Raw genomic sequence first — 18,180 nt, 5'->3', positions numbered from 1 at the left:
CCACTGTTGTGTATTTATGACTCGCTAAATACTCGATACAAACAAAGCGCTGAACATGAATGTGCTGCAGCTGTTTGTAAGTGCAAACAGAAATAGGCACTGCATGAGTGGCTCTTGCTCCTTGCTTTTTTTTCACTCTCAGTTCCAACACTAAAGCACTTAGGCCAGTGGTATTGGTAGGGGACACTAGTGCTATACTTTGGGGTGGTCAGTGCCACCCCATGCCCCCCTCTGGATACGCCCCTGGACTAACATTTAAAATGAAATACTTTTGAGCTCATTTCAAAGTATTCAGGGATTACCTACTTTAGCACAAGTACTTAGTTACTTGCCACAAGTACAGCACACAAATGGGAGTTAAAGTTTGGAAAACGTTTACCATTGTGCCAGATTATGTGATGGGCGCGCGCACGCACGCACATAGAGAGAGAGAGAGAGAGAGAGAGAGAGAGAGAGAGAGAGAGAGAGAGAGAGAGAGAGAGAGAGAGAGGAGGGCAGGCAGGCGGGCAGGCAGGCAGGCAGGGAGGGAGGGATGAAGAGGTGTCTGCATCACTCCAAACTCCTGCCTGCACTTCGAGCAACTCCCCCTCCTGAAGCAGAGCCGAGCAGTCTTTCTCCGCAGGCTGTCCGGTCCCACGGAGCGACAAACGCCTAATAAAAGTCCGCACACACCACGATGGGGACGAGCTGAACCGCAGGGGTCAGGTCGTGTAATTTGCCCGTGTAGTAGTGAGCGTGTAGGAGGAGGAGGTGGACACACACACAAGCACGACGCTCCGCGGCAGTGACTCTACTCGTGCCCTATCGGAGACGTTAACGGCCAACGGTGTGAGCTAGTTACCTGAATACCTGCGGCGCTTCGCACCGACATTAGCGCCGACACCGAGAGAGACTGGAGGAGGAGGAGAGGGGGGAGGACCGGGGCAGGAGAAAGTTTCTCAAGCTTGGTGCAAACACAGCGGTCAAACAATGCGGCTGACCCCGACGGAGTCCCTTTCATCAGCGGCGCTGCTAATCCTACTGCTCGTCCACTGGTCCGACAGTGGTAAGTAAACAATTACATGCTAGGCGGCTAGCTAGCTCGCTAAATCCTCTGTGACATTTCAGTTGCAGCTGGTGATGATACATGTCTCAGTTCTTACCATTACTGACGGTTAACGTTACATATTTCGCAACATCTCATTATTTTTCTGCGCCAGTGTATTGCTTAACCGCAGTGTTGACATTAACTTGAGTTTTCTTCCCCCCCCCCCCCTTTTTTTTTCAAGGTAACTAAACTTTGCGCGTTTTGCTCTTTTTGTTTAGTTTCATTGTCCCCTCAAGAGGCGAACCAGTTTCTGAGCAGACACAGGAGGGCGAATCAAGTCTTCGAGGAGACGAAGCAAGGACACTTGGAGAGGGAATGCGTGGAGGAAAAGTGCAGCAAGGAGGAGGCCAGAGAAGTGTTTGAAAACGACCCGGAGACGGTGAGTGGTATGTTCACAAGTTAGTCTCAACTGCAGCTTCAGAGGTTCCAGTCAAGGCTGCATGCGAGCAAAAGCAGGCTTCCTCCTCCTCCTCCTCCTCCTCCTCCTCCTCCTCCTGCTGGTGCTGCTCCTGTGAGCACTGCAGTACCACGAACTCCATCAGAGCACCGTTACCGGCTGAGGTTTTGTTATATACTATAATTTTTGCAAGGCTGGTTGATGCAATCATGTTCATATTGACTGTCGCTTGGTGACAGTAACACGCTAATGATTCATTGTCTGGGCTGCTGGTATTCATGCTCCAGTAAATCCAGCATACTGATTGCTGTCAGGACACAGAATATTCCCGTGTCTGGGACTTGGCCGCTTTCCTTGTCTTTTTTTGTTTGTATCTGTGACAGATACTGAGTCAGCGTGACTCTGCTGTTGTTTGTGAAATCCAGTTTTTTTCTAGCACTAATCTCCTTTTCATATTGATATGCATCCTTAAACATTTGCTTAAGTTGATTAAAAAAATATGGGAAGTAGCTGGATGCCATTCTCCATGTACATCTTTTTATGTTGTACATGCACAACCTTGTGAATGAACCACCCTCCCCGCTAATCTGAAGACCCTGGTTTTCTACTTGACAATTAGCAATGCACAAAATCCATAACACTTAGAAACATTTACTGGAGATTAGTTCCATGCTGCATTCAAAGCATACAGGTCATTCTTTCCATCTATGTGAATATATAAATCTATTTTATATGTTCACAATAAATAAGCAAGCTATAAATAATCTGATGTGTGTAGGAAAAAAACACATGGAGCTTTGGGTCCCTGGGCTTTATCAGGAAGATAAGATGTGTTATGGGCCAATAATAGTGTAGTCTTGTGCAGAATCTTCTGCAACAAGTCTACCCTCACATGTCTTAACGCTTTTGATTTTGCATGTTATAATTTTGTTTAATTCATAGGTCTGACATTCAGATTAAAGTGTTTTAAGTAGACAACAGAGGTATACTTGTGCTGGTGATGTGGTGCCCTTTAAAGGTCCCTTCTTAAGCTTTGATGCTGTGAATTGTAGCAGAGAGGGAGCGAATGAGGCAATCGATGACTTAAGATTACTCGTAAGATTAGTCCAGCGCTGAGAGAGAGGGGATTAAACTCAAGCTGAGGTGGAATCTGGTGAAAAATCTGGTGAAGTTGGGTGATGTCTGAATGAGATCCACGCACGCCACTGGCAGAACAACAAAGTACTCCTGTAAGTTTCTAACCATGTCGTGACACAAAGCTGCAGTCTCACTCGTAGCTGCATTATTCATCCTCAAAGGGCCTGTCTCTGACTCTGCATTTTATTCTGCTGCAGCTTTGTGGCTCTGCAGAGAGAGAGAGAGAGAGAGAGAGAGTCTGAGGTGTTCCGGTGCTCATGATCATCCTTGGCATCACGCACAGTCATACCAAGTTTCTGGTATCTCATTTATTTGGTGACCTTTAAATAAGGCTAGATAACCAATAAGAAAGTGCCAGAACTGACTTACTCCATGTGAGGGTCAAGTTCAGTAGTTTTGATCAACTAGACAGGATTCACCTTTGAAGGTCAGCTTCCATTTTAGATCAGGGTATAATCAGGCTTTACCCCAAACAGATTTTTGCCTGATTACTTTCACTTAATACGACACTGATTTCTCCTGAATCTGCTGCGTCTGGCATCTACTGCAGCATGAGTCGTACTCTGTGCCTCCAGAGTCAGACTTTTTATTGGTTCATCTCAAATTTTGACCTACATGTGGAGGAAGCAACCAGGAAGCGGGAGGGATGTTACTACTATCAGGAATGCAGAGAATGGAAGCTCCTGTTCTAGGGCTGCAGTTGAGCAGACAGAGCAGATTACAGGGTGATCGTAGTGTAATCTCTGTATAACACTGCCACATTTCACTATTGTTTATGAGCCACTTTTCCTGCAGTCAAGTATAAACACATACCTGTTACTAAGTGCAAAGGTTTATTTAGATTATCTTTCCCTGTTTTGATTTTTTTTTTGTTTGTTTGTTTGTTTGTATGCCCTCATAACTTTACCTCTCTCCTTTTTCATCTGTCCTCCCTGGTGCAGAACTACTTCTATCCCAAGTATTTAGGTAAGTTATCATTCTGCCTAAAACCATTTATCTGTCACACTCTAAACTGATTATACGTTTGTCATCCCTTCAACTGAATTCCGTTTTTGTCTCCGTCTAGCGTGTCTGAACACGTTTGGAGATTCTGAAAAGAAAAAACAGGATCTGGTCACATGTGTCCACAGTAAGTTTTACCTCCGCTTGTCTGTCTTTCAACTTTATTGTTAGACTGTGAATAGGTTAGATTAATGGGTATCTGCATCCTGATCTCTCATTTTGTTCACCTTTTCATTTCACTCTGACAGTATTAATAGATAAAGAGACAGGGAGCTAGTTATGTTGCAGGGTTGTGCTGCACTGCAGTATCACCACTCTGCATCATACTCCAGTTTGCACTCTCTGTAGGTGCAAAAGGCAATTGGAAGCAGAGAAGTGCTGAATCTCTCTGTCACCTCCAGGTCCATTTTTCCTCAATGTGACATACCTGGCTGCTTTAAAGTGGGCTGCGTGCGCATGAGTATCTATGAGTAACATTGCAGCACTTTGCTACAGTGATGCTACACATTGGTGAATGAGTGACACACCCCTTCAGGCGTCACATATTCGCTCACTCACTTCCTGAGCGACTGCACCAGCCTCTTCGTGAGTGGGCTCAGTAGGGGAGTGACGTAGAGAAGATGGTCTGACGCGAGTGGAGCTCAGGATTTCTGCTGCATCAGGATACACAGGACCGGCTTTATTGCTATTGGCTGATGATCCCCTCGGAGGGTGTGTTTCCATGACTCAGCTGCAGCATCGTGGCATATAAAGATACAGCAGTACTTTTTTCACCAGCTGTCAGCACCATCTCCTTTCCAGCACTTTTCTATCTTGCCCATCAGTCACCTGTCAGTGCTGATGGTATCACAGCAGATTCTGGTTTTCCACTCATTTATTTATGGAATATTTCAGACATGCACAGCGTATTATGGAAAGATGCACTGAAAGCAGACCGGGTTAACTCTCCCACTGCTCCCTGCTTCAGTTTCCTTAAGCTCAATTTTTCTGTGAATGGCACAATAGAAAAATGGATAAAAATAGATCACTGGAAACCATGTTTCATTGTTCTTTGACATCTGCACTATGGCACATAAATTGTTGCTGCTTTGTAACACTAGGCTGGGATCCCACAGTGTGCGTTTTAATAAATGAAACTCAATTGTGACTCTCTGTTGAGGGACCATTAAAGTCTTAAGTAGAGGAAACAAGCTTGGCTCCTGCAGTTACCCCCCTTGTTTAATGGTCTACAAAGTGTCACTAACCAGGAGCATGGTGGCATTCTTTTTTTTCTTTGTTAGGGAGTGTGGTGGCACGCGCTGATGCTAATGTGGAAATGTTATCCATTTTACTCTAATTTTCATGTTTGTAATTAAAAGCTGGCCTAATTGTGATTTGGACTAAAAGCCAATAAAGAAAGAGCTTTATTTGTCACATACATATACATGCAGTGAGATTCAGTCTCTGCATTTAACCCATCACACATGGAGTATGTAGCACGCACAGCGCAACATGGAGCGGGGGGGGCAGCCAGAGGGCGCCCGGGGAGCAACCTGGGTGGGTAAGGGCCTTGCTCAGGGATGCTCAGCTGGGATGTCAGCCCAAGGAGTCGAACCAGGGTCCTCTCGGTGATGAACCCTCTTCTGTACTTTTGTTAAAATATTTCTGCTGTTATTTATATTCAGTTCAATTTTATTTATATAATACCAAATCACAACAACAGTCACCTCAAGGTGCTTTATATTGTAAGGTAAAGACCATACAGTAATAAAGAGAAAACCCTAACAATCAAAACGACCCCTATGAGCAAGCACTTAGTGACAGTGGGAAGGAAAAACTCGCTTTTAGCAGGAAGAAACCTCCAGAAGAACCAGGCTCGGGGAGGGGCAGCCATCTCTGGCGACCGGTTGGGGGTGAAGGGATGGAAACGAGACAAAAGAGGTGCTGTGGAAGAGAGCCAGAGATTAATAATAACTAATGATTAAATTCAGAGCGCTGTATAAACAGAATGAAAAGATGTGAATGAAGAAGAAATACTCAGTGCATGATGGGAAACCCCCAGCAGCCTAGGCCTATTGCAGCATAACTAATGGATGGTTCAGGGTCACCTGATCCAGCCCTAACTATAAGCTTGATTATTTGCTGGTATTAGCTGATAATTGAGAAGGTTAACCCCATTCGGGTACATGAGTTTTAATCACTTCCCAAGACAATAAGATGGCCCATACATTAACTCTTAAAGAAAATGTAACTTAATGGTGCTACTTAAATGTTTTTATTGCAGTCTCAAGATTTTTGCTGTCTCACTCAGGATTGTCCCGTTGCTGGCATTCATGCAATTCTTTAATGATTTTCTTTTGATGTCTTAATTCAGTTCATACAAATATTGTCTCTATTTCTATTTTGCTCTTTCCTAATGAGACAGCTAGCTTTGGCTTTACACATCTGTAACTTGTAATTGCGACTACATCTAGCACTCGTGTACTTGGATTTAAATTTTGATTTTTCCTCTGAGCATCTTATATACTGCCCTGTTTCTGAGAAAACCTGGGATACTGTAAAATATCAAAGAAACTCAGTTAACACTATATTTAAATGGTAATAATGCAACGACAAGATCTCAGAAGTGAGAAACTGTCCTGTGGTCTGACAAATCAAAATCTGAAAATCTTTCTTGAACCCATGGAAGTAGTGTCCTCTAAGCTAAAGAGGAGAAGGACTTTCAGAGCTCAGATCACAAGCTGGTATCTGTGATTGGGTGGTATGGACATCTTCTATCTCTGTGTAGGCACCATTAATGCTGAATGATACAGTATATACAGGATTTGGGGAAATATATGCTGTCACGTGGACAATGGTTTTTCATGTAAGGTCTCGCCTACTTCAACAAAATAATACCAAATCCTGTTTTACATGGAGTCTGTTTCTTTTCAGGGGTGATGGGGTAGGGGGGGTCAACTGAAACCAGAACATATTGTTGAGCAGCTGAAATCCTGTAACACACAACAAATTACAAAACATTTCACTTTTTTAAAAGTGAAAATGATGTTCTAAGTTCCCAAAAGAGTGTTGTTACAAGACTGTGTACCTGGGTATGTCGTCTTTGTATGACTTTAAATTAAACACAGGTGTGTAAATGGTTTCCAACTCATTATATTATGTTTTTGTTGACACTTTCACAGCATCCCAACTGTAATATGTGAAGCTGCCAGTACAGATTGGATAAACAAAGTGTCACAGTTGCAAAGTACTATAAGGTATTAGTATGCAGTTTTGTGCAGCTGTCATGCAGTGAAAAAAAAAAAAAAATGCCTGAGGTGAAAGTTGTGCCTTTGGGTTTTGGTTTCATATGTGAAAACCCAAACCTGCTGTCTCCTTTTATTTTCTCCAAGCTCTGTCCCTTTCTCTTTCTCTGAACTCCACCTAACATGTCCAGACTTGTCGAGTACTCAAACTTCACTGCTCGGAAAAGGAAGCACTTGGGAGAGAAAAGATCTGCACTCTCTTACACAAGCTCGCAGGGGAAAAAAGGGGTGGTGGTGTAGGGGATCAACTGAGAAGAGTCTATAGAAAAACATGAATAAAAAAAAAATGCTGAATATCAATTTGATAGTGTTTCTTGAGAACTGGAGGACAGGTACCTTGGGGAGACCTAAATTAGGGCATCTCCGGAATGAGAGTTTAGCCTGGGTTAGGCTATTTATACTGATCTCCTGACATGCCGAACCTGAGAGATTCTGCACATCAGGACTGTCCTCTGCCTGTTATGGTATCCAGTTACTCTGACTGCATGCATCCAGCTTGTGCAGACATAACACTTAAAGCAGTAATGACATGTACTTTTCTTTGTCTCCGTTTCTCACACTTTAAGATATTCCGGATCAGTGCTCACCCAATCCATGCAATACCCGAGGTACAGTCCGCTGCGAGGACAAAAAGGGGGACTTCCTCTGTCATTGTTTCACAGGCTGGACAGGAGCCACATGTGAGAAAGGTACTGTCATCATTATGGAAAGCTGCTCCTAGAGCTCAGCAGAGGTTGAATTTTTGCTTCGTCATTCAGTGTCACACCCGGTACATCAGTATAGATGTCATCACTCTGACCTTGGCTCTGACAGCCAACCCTGGTCCTGCCCACTGATTTAAAAACAACCTGCTTTCCATCACTTGTGTGTAAAGTAATACTATTATATATCTCAGTGGAGTTGGAATTAATTTGACCTTGAAAAAGCTGTTATTGATGGCATGCATGTCTAATATTGAACTGCTGCTGCAGTTATTAATGATGTGTGAATGGTGTGTCAGGTCAGTATGAAGTGCACTTATGGGAAATCCAGTCCCAGAGTTCAAACTGGGAATCCATGCCTCTTTAGAGGTCTCTGATATAAGGGGAGGTTTGCGTGCCCGTTAGAAGTTAAATGCACACATAAGTTTTAAACACACACTGAGAGAGAGAGAGAGAGAGGGGAACATGTTTCTCTGATTTATGGCACAGCCATTAGTCTACACATTTCCACTGTGACTCATCCCGCCACCTTACTGCGAGAGGAAACCAAAACAGATTCAGTTTGAGTCGGACTGAGCCTTTTCCACTTGACGACTGCACTCCTCCTAAACACACAGCCACAGTTACATAGTGTGTCCATGATTTGGAAGGCACAACAAATTCATAGTCAGTAAACTCCATCCAACTGAAAGCTCCTGCAGTTCCCACCTCTTCAGATTAAAAAAAAAAAAAAAAATTTAACTTTGACGAACACAAATAACCTGATGGTCGTGACATCTTCACCAATGATGATCTTTTTCCTCCGTTTGTGTCAACGGTGCTTCCATCTTCTTTGCAGATGTTGATGAATGCAGCAAGAGAAATGGAGGGTGTGACCACGAGTGCAACAACACTATGGGTAGTTACCGCTGCTCCTGTCACCAAGGCTACATGCTGTCAGGACGCCAGCTATGTAATGGTAAGCCACAGACTTAGTCTGACAGCTGGAATCAATGCAGTGCTGCAGCAAATAAACACAAATCGCCATTTATTAATTTTGAATCCACTTCAAACTCTGAAAATTTGAGTGTTATTAGGCTTTTTATGTATAATTGATTATATTATATATATTTTATAGTACAGACATAATGCTAATTAGTGTTAAATACTGGACTAATAAGATGAGTTTCACTCTGTATAACTGAAGGACAAATGTTTTGGATGGGCTGTGTTCTTTGTTAGATAATCCATTAAAATGCTCCAGAAGGCATCTGCAGCGCGCGCGCACACACACACACACACACACACACACACACACACAAGTCCCATTTAGTGACTCCATTTAGCAGCAGTGGTTCTCAATTCCAGGCCTCGTGGCCCAGTGTCCTGCAGGTTTTAGGTGTGTCCCTGATCCAACACACCTGAATCAAATGGCTGAATTACCTTCTCAGTATGCAGTCAAGTTCTCCAGAGTCCTGCTAATGACTTCTATATTTGACTCAGGTGTGCTGAAGCAGTGACACATCTAAAACCTGCAGGACACTGGGCCACGAAGCCTGGATTTGAGAACCACTGATTTACCAGAGCAGACACTAGTCAGCTCCAGCTGCTTATGTTGGGACGCCTGTCAATCAAAGCAGCCACGCCCCTAACTCCTGTATCCAGAGGGATGAGTAAAAGAAGGGGGAAAAAAAAAAATCACCTTTCTCAGATATATTTATAAAGGGGGAAGCCGTCCACAGAGGCTAAAATATTTTTTTTATTTAATCAGGCTGTAAACATGTTAAACCATTTAATGGCTGAAGGCATTTTTAACATGGGTGTCTATGGGGATTGAGTGGCCACCGGAGGAACTGCAGTTTTCAGTCTCAGAGGCTGCTGCTTGGCCTGCCTGCCCACAGACTGCAGATGGAAATAAGTCAACAGCTAAATGTGGTACGAGGTGCTTTTCCTCTTTATGAGATCAGTGTTTTTGTTCGTAGTCCCTGACAAATAAACAATTAAAGCGAAACTAAATATTTGTAATTATTTTGTGGTTGAAGTCCCTGAAACAGTCTAGCAGCAGTGTTAGTCTGTCCATAACTATCATTGTGAGTCCATAAAGAACATGTGGTTTTGATTAGTGAACAAATGAAGCAGAAAACAAAGTCTTACAAGCTCATGTTGTCCAAATGACCCCTGTTTAAACTAAACAGCTTTATTTATAGCTCAAGCTTTCCCCAGATAGAAGTAAAATCCTCTGAGAAAGACCTCAAATTACATGTGATTAGATGTCCTGAAAGGTTTCTTCTATAAATATTTATTTCAGTGCAATATGGAACATGCATATACTGTTTGTATTAACTATGCAAACAATCCATTCATTGATGTAATTGTGCGTTCCTTTGGGGGATTTTATGGTAGGCTACTTCTGGTCACTCTGATTAATGTGGTTAGCACATCAGGACCAGGTTAAATTTCCATTCTTCAAATTAGTCCCACTTGGTTGTCTGATATCTTTTCCTGTGAAATGTTTCTGATCCCTGTCAGGTGAAGACATGACCGTTCTGCTGAATTTAATCCAGACTTGGAGTTTCCGAGCTGAGGATGTTTGTGTGTCTTTCAGATGTGAACGAGTGCGAGATCGCGGGCATGTGTGGAACGGCACAATGTGAGAATAAGGAGGGCAGCTATGACTGCTTGTGTGATATCGGCTACGTCTATGACAACGAAACCAAAAGTTGCATTGGTAAGTGTGTTTAACCACACACATAAACACACTTAGTTTTAATGAGAACTGACTGAGGAGCAGCTTCAGGGGGGCTCGGTGCAGCTGCAGGGTCAAGAAAGGAATGCAAAGACATTTGGAGAAATTCTCTGCAAGTAGGTAACAGGTCACTGTCTGCTGGTAGCCTGTCTGTTTTCATGCTTTTAGAAAAAGTTAATTCAGGGAGTAAACACACAGCCCGAGCCAGTGATTCACCTTTCCTTGGAAATTAATGTTAATGACTCCAAATGCGGTAAAGCGAGAACACAGCAATCCTGTATTTCAGGATTTGCACATGACAGCTATCACACATAATCCTTTTAGTTACCTTGGAGCTCAGTTATTGGACTCAAAGATATATATACAAGTATGATCTTACACACTTTTTTGGTGCTATTTTTTTGTTTTTCAAAAAAAAAATTTCCCTAACCCTAACCCTTTTTCCAAAAAATCTGCGATAACTTAACCACAACATCAGATCTGTTGAATCAACATGGAAAAGAATCTGCAGACTTAATTCAAAGCTATAAATTACTCATGTTCTGTTTTATTATGTACTGGAAACCAGACTTTTCATAACCTCGAGTGTCCCTCCTTAGAGACTTAATGCTTATCATAGGCTGCTCATGGCCATGTAAGGTTATATATGAATCATGGAGATACCATACAGTCAGCGTCAAAGGCCACTTGAATCAAGTGTTGTTTGCATTCTCGGATGGTGTTTTTGTTTTTGTTTTTTTTAAATCATGCATTCCTGTGGATCTGGTGTTTTGTTGATCCTTGTGGGGTTATACTTTGGCTGATTTCTTCCCTGATGTGACTTTGATAAATTTATGAACTCTCTGCTTCTCTGTAATTCTCTCATGTTCCAGTCATCACTCTGAGCTCTCCCTCCCTTTAATTTCTCCAACCTTCTGTCACTTGTCAGATGTGGATGAGTGTGAGACGGATGTGTGTGCAGAGGAGTGTTTAAACACTCCGGGGAGTTTCCGCTGCTTCTGCGATGGACGCCAGGGCATGAAGCTGGCGCAGGACCTCAGGAGCTGTAAGGTGAAATACATTAACTGTGACATTAACCAGCCTCCTCTGTTCTTAAATGTTGATTAAAAGTTACACAATATTGCCAGAAGCATTTACTCGTCTGCCTTCATTTGCGTATGAACTTGAGTGACATCCCGTTCTTAATCCATGGGGTTTGACACACACACAATCCAAGAAGGTGAAGAACTTGGTGCAGGACTAAAAGCAATCATAGAAAAGAGAAGTAGAGTCTGCACTCCAGGAGTAGCTCCTGAGCAATTTTAATAGAGATCACCCCATGTGACATTTCGGGTTTAATTGCCGTACTTTAGACATTTCTAAAGAAGGGCAATTGATGTCGGCCCACCCTTTGTAACTTCAACTCTTCTGGGAAGGCTTTCCACAAGGTTTGGGAGCGTTTTTGTGGGATTTTTTTGACCATTTTCCCAGAAGCACATTAGTGAAGTCAGACATTGATGCTGGATGAGAATATCTGGCTCACAGTCTCCACTCTAATTCATACCAGAATTGTTCTATCAGGTAGAGGTCAGGACTCTGTGCAGGCCAGTCAAGTTCTTCCACCCCAAACTCCCTCATCCATGTCTTTATGGTCTTTGCTTTGTGCACTGGTGCGCACTTATGTTGGAACAGGAAGGGGCCATCCCCAAAATATTCCCACAAAGTTGGGAGATTGAAATTGTCCAAAATGTCTTGGTATGCTGAAGCATGAAGAGTTCCTTTCACTGGAACTAAGGGGCCGAGCCCAACTCCTGAAAAACAACCTCACCATAATCCCGCCTCCACCAAACTTTACACTTGGCGCAGTGCAGTCAGACAAGTACCATTCTCCTGGGAACCACCAAACCCAGTCTCATCCATTGGATTGCCCGATGGAGAAGCGAGATTTGTCATTTCAAAGAACAGGTCTCCACTGCTCTAGAGTCCAGTGGCAGTGTGCTTTACGCCACTGTGTACGATGCTTTGCTTGGATGCAGCTGCTCGGCCATGAAACCCAGTGATTGGAACATCTGGATTCAGTGATTTTGGTTGGGTGAGGGAATACTTTTGGTAATGTAGTGTACATGTGTTAGACCACATGTAGCTTTTTCTTGCCTAAACAAGTCTGTTGGGGATGAAAACCCAATTTTAAGCACACTTCATCTCACAGATGAGATATAAAAACATAAAGAAGCGTCTGTGCAACCTTATTTAATAGAAAAAAAATGGATACAGATATTTTTATCACAGCACTGATGATTCTCCTTTGGGGGGAAGGCTGGAAAAAACTCTGTGTTAAACACATGGATTGTGTATGTTGGTCTCAAAGCACTAAATTTCACTGGGTCATTAAAACAACATCAACAGCCTTGAATCTTATCTTAAATATTTAAGTATTATGTCATTGTATTTAAACAAGTGACCCCCTCCAATGGTTTCTCACTGTATTTTTATAATTTGGCTGCTCAGTTACATTCTCTGCACAAACCCTGTATCTCATCAGTATATGTCCACCCTGATTGTGTATTTGTTCTGTCCTCCAGCCTACAACTCCCTGTACGACGCTGTCTCTGAAGAGGAATCCTCGCTCTCTTTATCTGGGCCGCATGTTTAGCGGCGTGCCGGTGGTGCGGCTGCGTTTTCGCCGCAGAGTTCACACGGGGTGAGAATTTTCTGTTCTGTTCTGATGCTCATCAGCAACTGTTGTCTCCTTTTGGAGACACTTTTACCTTTAGGACAAAGACTGACAAGTGATTCTGGTGGGTCTCCTGTAGTTTAACTTAAGAAAGTGAACGAGTACAGTTTATTCATGAGTGAAAGCAGTTCTTATGGCATTTTAAGGACGTAGGAAGCAACTAACCAAATGGGGAGCAAAGAGTTCCCTAATGTTTTAAATGTAGTGGAATATAAAAAATGATTTAATTTGGTTAAAGACCCTTTTTTAAAATTACCATTGACTGTTTGAAATTCTTTTTTTTATATTTTTTTTTACTTAGAGAGCATAATGAAAGATTAAATATAGTCTTTCTGCTATTAAGAGTGCTAAATTAATAATTTTTTTCCTGTTCCCCTTTTGTGTTTTCTGTTCTTCACATGCACTCCCACCTTGTTCTTGTTTTACTGCCTCATTCCAACACTTTCACTCCTCTGCATCTTCATTGCTGCTTCCTGCTTCCTAGCTTTTCAGCTGAGTTTGACTTCCGCACCTACGATCAGGAGGGGGTGATCTTCTTTGCTGGAGGTCACCTAAACAGCTCCTGGATCGTGTTGGCGATGCACCACGGGAGGCTCGAGCTGCAGCTGAAATACGGTGCCGTCAGCAGGGTCACCAGCAGCGGACCTGTCGTCAGCGACGGCCAGTGGAGAAAGGTTGAAGTTTTCTGTCGGTGATCAAAATGAGCAGTACTATGCTGTCTCCATTATCTTCATTAGCTGATTGAAAGCTTGTTAAATATCTGGTTTTAATCTCAGATCTCAGTGGAGGAGCAGGGGCGGAGCCTAGTGATTAAGATTGACAGGGAGGCTGTGATGAAGATTGCGGTAAACGGGGACCTGTTCACACTGAAGAAGGGGATGCATGAGCTCAACCTCACTGTGGGGGGAGTCCCTTTCAGAGAGGATGGCCTTGTCAATCAGGTGTTTGTTTGTATGTGTTGTTTTTTTCTTAAGTATGTGTAAGAGGCCATCACATATTTTTTTAACTGTCGTGACTTTGTTTATTACTCAGGTGAACCCCCGTCTGGACGGCTGTATGAAGGAGTGGCGCTGGCTGACAGGTGAAGACACCTCCATACAAGAAACCATTAGGTCTAATGATAACATGCAGTGTTTCAGCACTGAGGATCCAGGAGTGTATTTCCCTGGTACAGGCTTCGCTCTCTTCAACATCAGCTATGGTACGTTCGTGTTTGTGTTCATAATTCTTTGTGTTCATTGTACAGACATGTGGTTGCCTTTGTTGATCTCCCCCTGCCTCCTCTTTTCAGAATCACAGAACCTGAGCGTAAGCTTGACCCTGCGTCCAATCACTGCTATCGGAGTGCTGTTTGCACTCGTTCACCAGGACACAGTGCCTCTCTCCGTCGCTCTGGCTGATTATAATCCCATAACTGACGAGTGGCGAGATGTGAGTAAATTACTGCTCACTCTGTGCAGCTCACACTGCATTCATAGCCTGTTGCAAACTGACCTTTTGTGTGTCTTTAGTTTGTTCTGGTATCTGTAGGTAATGTTGTTATTGCCAGCTCTCCTGCGCCCTTGTGTGATGGTGAGAGTCATGAAATCCAGGTGGCAGTCTCAGGCAACCAGACCCTGCTGCTGGTCGATGGCCATTCTGGACGAAGTGAAGATGCTGAAGTTCCCACTGGACTCCTGTCACAGTCTAGCACCTTCATAGGAGGCCTTCCTGGTGAGGACACACACACACACACACACCTTTACACTGACATATTCAAATTTTGAATTACTTACTACATATAGTACATAAGAATTTCAGCCTTTGAATTACTTAAAAAAGTTGCTGTGCACACATCCACAGACCATTTTTAGGTATCACACAAAAAAAAGGTGTATTATGTTTGCTGGTGTTTTCTTAGATTGCAGTGCATTTGACCTCTCAGAGCCACCATAGTATTGGCATAGAAAACATACCAAGATAGGAAAAAAATCTTTTTTTATATACAGAGAAACATAATTTAGAAAACACTACAGTGAGATAAACAATGAAACCCTCCAAACTAGACTACTAAAATACACAGCTAAACAAGAACATTTAAATAAAGATATCATTTTTTTATTACAGAGCCACCTGAGCCTGCAGATATTCAGTTTTCTTAATGAAGGGTTACTCTGCCTAATTTATGCACAGACTCAACATGAGCTTCTGTTATTATCTGCATGACTGTTGTGTTCAGACTGGAAAACCTCCCTGTCAGTGAATAACTGTTACTAACATTTAAATCTGTCTTTACTTTTTTTGGCTTCTTGTAAACATCACTCCTCCACTGCCTGCCAGCTAGAATCTGCTTCCACATTTCCCACAGCTGAAAGAACAACATGATACGGATTTTGTGCCATGATTATAAAAAGAAAAGAAGAACATGGCAACAGATTGATGAATGTTTGCTGACACATACTGAATAATGGTCAGACCTCTCAGGTCATCAGGAGCAGATCTTTTAAATGTTCCTAGAATTAGATGCAAGTATGCTGAGGGTGCTTTCGGTGACTGTGGGTCTGTTCTTAAGAACAAGCTGCCTGCTGACCTGAGATCAGTTACATCTGTGCTTACATTCAGAAACAGCCTCAGAACATTTTTGTTCACACAGCCTTTAATAGCTGTTTTATTTTGCTGTTTTTACTGCCTTACAGCATTGTAAACCTACACGGGGTGTGAGCACATTGAGTTTACATACTCAGATGTGCTCTATAAATAAAATTGCCATTGCGAATATTGTTTGCACACTTTGGGTCACACTTGTCTTCTGACTCGCCTGCTGTTATTTCCGCCCTCAGATGTTCCCCTGGTGTCCACACTGGTGTCGGCACCCTACAGTGGCTGTATGGAGGTCAGCATAAACGGACAGCCTCTGGACCTGGACCAGGCTATCCACAAACACAATGACATCCGCTCGCACTCCTGCCCCCTGCTGGACTCTCACCAGTGAGCGCCCCTTAAACCAGCCAAAACCGATCCATAAGCAGTTCACCGAGGCAATGGGGATGATGCTGTCCAAAAAAAAAAAAAGTATAAAAGGGGAGAAAAAAGTGGGGAGATGTTTTTGATTGGAATATGTCTGTGCAGCTGGAGCCTTATCCCAGGATCACCCCCCCCTTCCCCCACTCCCTTATACTGTGATGGCACTGCTGCCTAGAAGCAGTGGCAGGGATTTCCACAGTAGTCTCAGTATTATGACTCAGTAAGTTAGTTCTGCCAGTCAGTAACATCCTCTGCACAAAGCTATGGGAATAAATGCTGCACAGCATTGCCTCAAAAACTGCCCATGTATCAAAGCCTTGTAAGCTCACAAGAACATGCAGGGCCTTATCTGGATCAGTGCTACAAGGCTGGTCCTGGGTCACCCTCCTATACCTGGTATCCTGTGCTTAAACGCAGATCTACCTGGAGCTTTGTAAGCAGTGACTACTCTGTGCTCATGTTGCTTGCCTCCAGTTCACTTAAGATCCACGTTCACGAAGCTTGAATTAATCGAGCGCTAATGTCGAATCTACAGTGAAGTGGAAAAACTAAAACCATGGGGACCAGAAAGATAGTCCTACATCAGCTACTTCACTCAGAGAAAATATATGAACAGGTGCTCAGATTTTCAATGAATATATCCCATTTGCCCTTAAAAAAGCTGAATCCCCTCCTTCGCCACACCGTGGAGGCGTGGTATGAGGCACAACTTTGTGTTCTATAGAAATCGTTGCACATTGTTGCAGGTATAAATGGACTGCCACATAAAGCCATTTTTCTTGATTTCCTCTCAATTAGAGAAGCACTCCATGTCTGCCTGCAACCTTGAAAATCAACCGTGTGCCTACAAATGAACAAACCAACTCACACTTGTCGACAGCTTCCCTCTAAACAGGTGAATCATTTCCCAAAGGTGCAGCACTGTAATGACCCAACGAACTGACCGACACTTCTCTGATAAAATCATGGTCTCTTTGCAGTGTATGCACTGCATTAAAAAGGCTAACACTCAATCTTCAATCACCAGTTCATTACAAAGGCCCCTTCTTTCCCCCAGAATCACCCAGTCACAGTTAAAGCCTGCCATATACCGACCTGAGGACAGTAGACTAGCCACAGAAGCACAGGGAGACAGGAAGGGGTCTTCTCCACACGGGAGAGAGCACTGCATCGATCGCACCACACAAGCTACTGAGAAAGAAAAGAGTGCGCTGTAATATACTGAATATGTAAATAGAGTGATTGTACAATGCTTTATAAAAGACAGCAAACACTACCTTATATTCCCCTGAGGCACATTTAAGTTGATCCAAAGTTCAAAGAAAGATCAGAGTCTCTCAACTTCATCTGCTTCTTAAAAAAACAACAACAACAAGGTTTTAGTGACAAATCATACTTCAAATGGGGAACTGGGAGACTGTGAGAGCAATAGCCAGGGATCAAAGTAGCATCAATCTTTAGGGACTCCGTTTTTAATTTGATTTTATAGGTGCTCAGCAAATCAAACTACAGTAAAAACAAAGAATGTCAGTAGAGCAAATGCCAAAAGGGCTCCAGTGTTACTTTACATCCCTGTGTAATGTATCATTTTATAGTTTTTCTGATGAATGAATGCCAGAATATAGAGCTTGACTTTTTTTTTTTTAAATCATATGTGATGTATCTTGAACTGTAGTGTTTATTTTTCACTTTAACTGCCAGTATGTGTATGATGCTGAGAGAAGTCTGCCTTTTTGAGTTTTAACTTCCCTCGGCAGTGAAAATCCTATTTAAAAATAAATAAAAGCAGCTGTATGAACATCACAGAGTACAGTTGTATTTTGAAAACACACACCTGTACAACATGTGCTTCTGTTTAGATGTTGCTGATGTTCAAAAATCGCGTCTCTCTAGACTGTAGCGGCGTTTCGTGGATGTAAGAAAGGTGACGTTTGCATCGTCCTCGCTTCTCATCTCGTCATCGCCGAGCTTAAAGTTGCAATAGCGATTACTGCTAGTGACAAAAATTGTTCTTTAATATTGAATTTTGTCAGAAATGTAACAGAAATCATCTTTCGACAAAATATAAAAAATTAGCAACTCACAAATATGCCAAGAAAGAAAATTTAATGTTGGAAAGCACCAGGTTTGG

General features: G+C 42.8%; 1 protein-coding gene across 1 annotated transcript; it reads left to right on the top strand.

The window, feature by feature from the left end:
* Positions 1–507: 507 nt before the first annotated feature.
* On the top strand, positions 508–17,847 carry gas6 (growth arrest-specific 6). Its single transcript, XM_030724729.1, has 15 exons — positions 508–1,045; positions 1,306–1,466; positions 3,563–3,587; positions 3,688–3,750; positions 7,474–7,596; positions 8,447–8,566; positions 10,193–10,315; positions 11,262–11,383; positions 12,895–13,013; positions 13,531–13,720; positions 13,823–13,987; positions 14,079–14,247; positions 14,338–14,477; positions 14,558–14,759; positions 15,866–17,847. Exons 1-15 carry the CDS (start codon positions 970–972, stop codon positions 16,015–16,017), a joined length of 1,950 nt encoding a protein of 649 aa, XP_030580589.1. The 5' UTR covers positions 508–969; the 3' UTR covers positions 16,018–17,847.
* Positions 17,848–18,180: the final 333 nt, after the last annotated feature.

The sequence above is a fragment of the Archocentrus centrarchus genome, chromosome 3 (genome assembly GCF_007364275.1).
Source record: "Archocentrus centrarchus isolate MPI-CPG fArcCen1 chromosome 3, fArcCen1, whole genome shotgun sequence".
NCBI lineage: Eukaryota > Metazoa > Chordata > Actinopteri > Cichliformes > Cichlidae > Archocentrus > Archocentrus centrarchus.
This window is presented reverse-complemented; position numbering and strand designations above follow the sequence as displayed.